Source organism: Miscanthus floridulus, chromosome 7, assembly GCF_019320115.1.
Source record: "Miscanthus floridulus cultivar M001 chromosome 7, ASM1932011v1, whole genome shotgun sequence".
Lineage (NCBI taxonomy): Eukaryota > Viridiplantae > Streptophyta > Magnoliopsida > Poales > Poaceae > Miscanthus > Miscanthus floridulus.
This window is the reverse complement of record NC_089586.1, coordinates 74,521,418-74,525,581: the sequence shown is the minus strand read 5'-3', so window position 1 is coordinate 74,525,581 and position 4,164 is coordinate 74,521,418. Positions and strand designations below refer to the sequence as shown.

The 4,164-nt window shown below is 63.8% G+C and overlaps 1 protein-coding gene across 1 annotated transcript; it reads right to left on the bottom strand.

The window, feature by feature from the left end:
• Window positions 1-1,308: 1,308 nt before the first annotated feature.
• LOC136463456 (uncharacterized) lies at window positions 1,309-3,851 on the bottom strand. The gene is made up of 2 exons (XM_066462457.1): window positions 2,077-3,851; window positions 1,309-1,722 (listed from the first exon to the last, which is right to left on the bottom strand). Exons 1-2 carry the CDS (start codon window positions 3,430-3,432, stop codon window positions 1,696-1,698), a joined length of 1,383 nt encoding a protein of 460 aa, XP_066318554.1. The 5' UTR covers window positions 3,433-3,851; the 3' UTR covers window positions 1,309-1,695.
• Between the last annotated feature and the right edge of the window lie 313 nt (window positions 3,852-4,164).

Below are 4,164 nucleotides of genomic sequence, written 5' to 3'. Positions count from 1 at the left end.
CGGTTCGGCGATGCCTGTTGCAATTGCAACCAGCTCCGAGCTGTAGCTGCAGCTTCGATCGGGCCTTCCCGGCACTCGCGCATGTCATGTACCGAGTTCCAAGCCCAACCACCTACTGGCTACTGTAGATGTGATCTCTCTTGCGCAAGAGGAATAGTACTCATGGCGCCCCCGCGAACCATAACTGGCCTGTCTGTGTCGCGTCGTTGTGCCCATGATTCTTCTCGGATCCTATCTGCCGCCACGTCGGCAGTCGGCCCCGCTACGCACGCCTTCTAGGAGCTTGTTGCATCGATCAGGAAGTGTTAAGTGTGTGTTACCATGCATTTGAGACAGCCCAATGGAGCCGTACGTACGCCAGCTGCGTGCGTCGCATTTGCGCCCAGGCCCAAGTGCTTGTTACTACCATTTCACAAAGGAGAAGTGCTTCCACGCCGCGTCAGCCGTCAGGGCTTCTGGTGGGTGGTGGCGGAGGCGGAGCAGGCCTGGCCAGCCTGTGCATGGGGTCTGGCCGTCTGGGCCTCTGGGAGCCTCGGCCTCGGCGGTAGGGCTTGTGCCTGTACCGGGCACAAGGACGGCTCGGCCACCGTTTCGTCTGCCACTGCCACCGCCAAAACCAGAGGTCCTTGATTGATCTGATCGGCGCCGCGCTGGTGCATGGACCATGGCCGGCGCCACCACCGCAAGTACCAGACCACTAGTATTGCTCGTACGCTGATCCTTCAATGTGCCTCCATCTCTATCATACCGTCAGGTGAGCCAGCCGCCAGCGATCGGTCGTCGGTCAGTCGATCCATCCATCCGTGCATGGATTAGTACCCTCGGCGCGAGCGCTAACCCATCATCAGGGAGAAGAGACGACGAAAGGGCAGCGGCGTTGGTTGCCGAGTACGTGACGCGTCGCGATCCCAGGAGCATGCAGCGTACGTACCACGTACTGTGCAACAACAACAACACAGAGGAGTGGAACGCCGAGACAAGATCCGGGAAATGAGCGCGCACTATGGAGAACGGGACAAGGTGGAGAAGAAGCCGCTCGCCGGGAGCCGCTTGGTCCTTCCCTGCTTGATTGGATTTGGAATTGGACCCGCCCGGCCTCAGTAACCATCACACCGCAGGCGCCGGGCCAGGGCCTCGCTCCTTGCGTCGCGTCGCAACGAGCACGAGGGGTCCTCACCTTTCCATGGCTTCGGAGTTCGCGAGTGCCTTTTTGTTATCGGTGACCACCCACAAGGACCTTTTCTTTCCCTGGACCAGGACGGCGGTGTTGATGCCATGCCATTGCCATGGCCGTGCTCCGCCTGGAGGTCCGTGGGGTTTGGCGTGGCGCATCTCGGCTGGGAAGCGGTGGTCAGTGGGCACGAGCTGTGCGCCGCAGACGTGTTTATCGCTAGTGCTAAATGCAATGGTCAAGTCAAACTGTGCTTTGTACTTACAGGTAGCCAGGTAGGAGTAGGAGGAGGGGTGTGGTTGCCTGCCTGTGCCTGGCTGGCTTGCCCCGAGTCCCTGACCAGTTCAACTGACACTCTGGCTCTTCTACGCATCCCCCAACCACCCAAAATGCGTCGTCGTTATGGCAGCGTTACTGCATGTGTGTTTCCGTTCGGAGTTATGGACACCTTCTACCTTCACATGGATGGGATGGCCATGATGGATCGTTGCTCCTCCTAGAGATGCCATCCTCATCGCCACAACTCACACGGTGAACATTTTAAGATCGGACTGCACAACAACGGAACGAAGTTCGGCTGCATGAGCTTAATTAATGAAGAAAACGATCAAAGAAGGGGGCGGTGATTTGATTTGACGAACACATCAACAAATTCAGGTGTACTAACATTGTAGTAGTCAAAGTGCCCACATGAACAGACAAGACGTCAGGGCCATCAGCACGAATGCACGATCAAAACCCAATTTCCACAGCACGATTTTCAACTTATGAGCAGTTCTTGTTGTTGAAATCACACACGCACACACTAGGAACGGCAGGGGGGTGAGAGGACGAGATCTATACGAGGCAATTCAACGAGATGGGGTGATTAACCGGCCATGTTCCAGCTCCGAATTTCAACTCACCGCCACTGGAGCTGCCGCTGCTTTTGCCTCTGACGACGACGACGGTGGTGGCGCCGGGGATGGTATGGACAATGCCGACGCCGAGGAGTTGCCGTGGACGGTCACGTGGCTGGCCGGCACCACGGTGATGGTCTTGGTGGAGGTGGAGGTCGTCGTCGGCCGCAGCGCCCTCATGGGGCTCACCAGCGCCCACGCCCAGCTCCGGTGGCTCCGCCCGGACGACCTCTTGCTGCCGCTGCTGACGCTCGCGGCCTCCGCTGCGGAGAGCCAGGAGGACGACGCGGGACCCAGGCCGCCGAAGAAGCCCGCGCACTTGATCCGGTGCTGGTGCTCGTACACGTCGTCCTCCTCGTCATCGTCGTCGTTTGCGCCAGCGTCGCCGAGGTGGCGCAGGCCTCCGCCGCCGCGCATCTTGTGGGGCTTGGGCTCGCGGTGGGACTCGACGCGCCGGAGCGTGCAGTCGCCGAAGCCGTTGGAGAGGCGCTCCAGGAAGTCCCCGGAGAAGCTGCGGCTGCCGCAGCCCACGGAGCGCGACCGCGCCACCTTGCGCCCGAAGGAGGAAGACGACGACACCTGGCTCTGGCTGGGGCTCTCGGGCTCGCCGATGGCCTCCAGCGTGCGCCCCAGCGTGGACGCCGTCCCGGTCCCGGTCCCGCCTCGCGGCTGCTGGTCCTGCGCGCCGGCGCCGGCCCTGGACGCCCACGCCGCCGACGCCACGGACACCGACTTCCTCCGCGCGGCGGCGGCGGCACCCGCATTGGTGGCGTACGGCGTGGAGGCGGCGGCCTGGTGCGCGTAGGCGGAGGAGGTGAGGGAGAGGAAGGACCAGAAGCTCTTCTTGCGCGGGCTCTCGGCCGCCAGCGACGACGACGACGAGTAGGGGAACTGCTCCAGCTCGGGCCTCGGCGCCACCGACTTGCTCCGCTTCAGCCCGCCTCCCCCCACGGAGGCGGCGGCGGAGGACGACGACGACGACGAGGGCGTCTTCTTCCGGTGGAACGACATGAACTTGTGCGAGGCGCCGCCGGACGGGTGGAGCGGCGGCGCCAGGGGCTCGGTGGCGCGGCGGAACGACGGGGGGGACGACGGGGACCCCGACGGCGGCGGGTGGCCGCCGAGCGGGAAGAAAGAGCTGGACTTGGAGGAGGACACCAGGCGGCCGAGCTTCTCCTGCAGGCAGAAGGCGCATATCCCCCCGCCGGCGACCGCCGCCGCCGCGGCGGCGGTCGCGGGCCGGTAGGGGTGCTCGCTGCAGTAGTGGATGCCGTCCAGCGGCGGCGCCGGCGCCGTGCCGTCGTCCTGGTCCCCCGCGCCCGCGGCCACGGCCGCCGCGTCCTTCGCCTGCTTCTCCCCCATGGTTCCCTCCTCTCCGGCCGGGGACACGCTCTCTCTTGCCTGTTTCTTGGCCGTCGGACACACGGGCGCCGCGCGAACCGGGAAGGAGGACGAGGATCTAGCCTTAGCTTCCAGCTACACCGCGGCCATTAGTCGGTGGATTTTTCTGGCGGTGCTGGACGCGACCGATTTGCCTCCGCCACTGGGCCGCGCCCCTGATCCCGACTCGAGAGGGAGGGCGGGTGGCGGAGGGAGGGAGAGCAGCTGTACCAGACGAGCGCTGCAGCTGCAGCCTGCAGGGCAGAGGAGAGAGAGACTGATGAGAGAAGGTGGTCGGCTGGTCGTGGCGTGGGAGTGATGGGTCTTCTGCTCTGTGGCACCCCTTGTGTTTGTCCGTGTATGTGCCGCGCGGGTAGAGCGGGAGGGCCGGGGAGGAGGGAGAGGCCGGGTGCGGGGGCGCCATTCGGTTCGGCCATCCCAATCCCATGCCGTTTGGGTTTTCGCGGGCGGGGCCTTTGTTTAATGCGGGCCGGGAATACGAGGCCAGGCCCGGTACTGGGGAGGTGGCAGCAGCTTTGGTGCGTTGCCCGAGCAGGAGGCCACGTGGGGAGGCTATCTCCTTTTCAGGCGCAGGGCCGCTCCATCACCCTTGTATTTCGTACGTAGTAGGCTACGCTTCGCATGCTGTACATGTACTCGCGGGGGCACCACATCGACGGGCTCCCAAACGCCATTAGGTACAAACGAGGCATC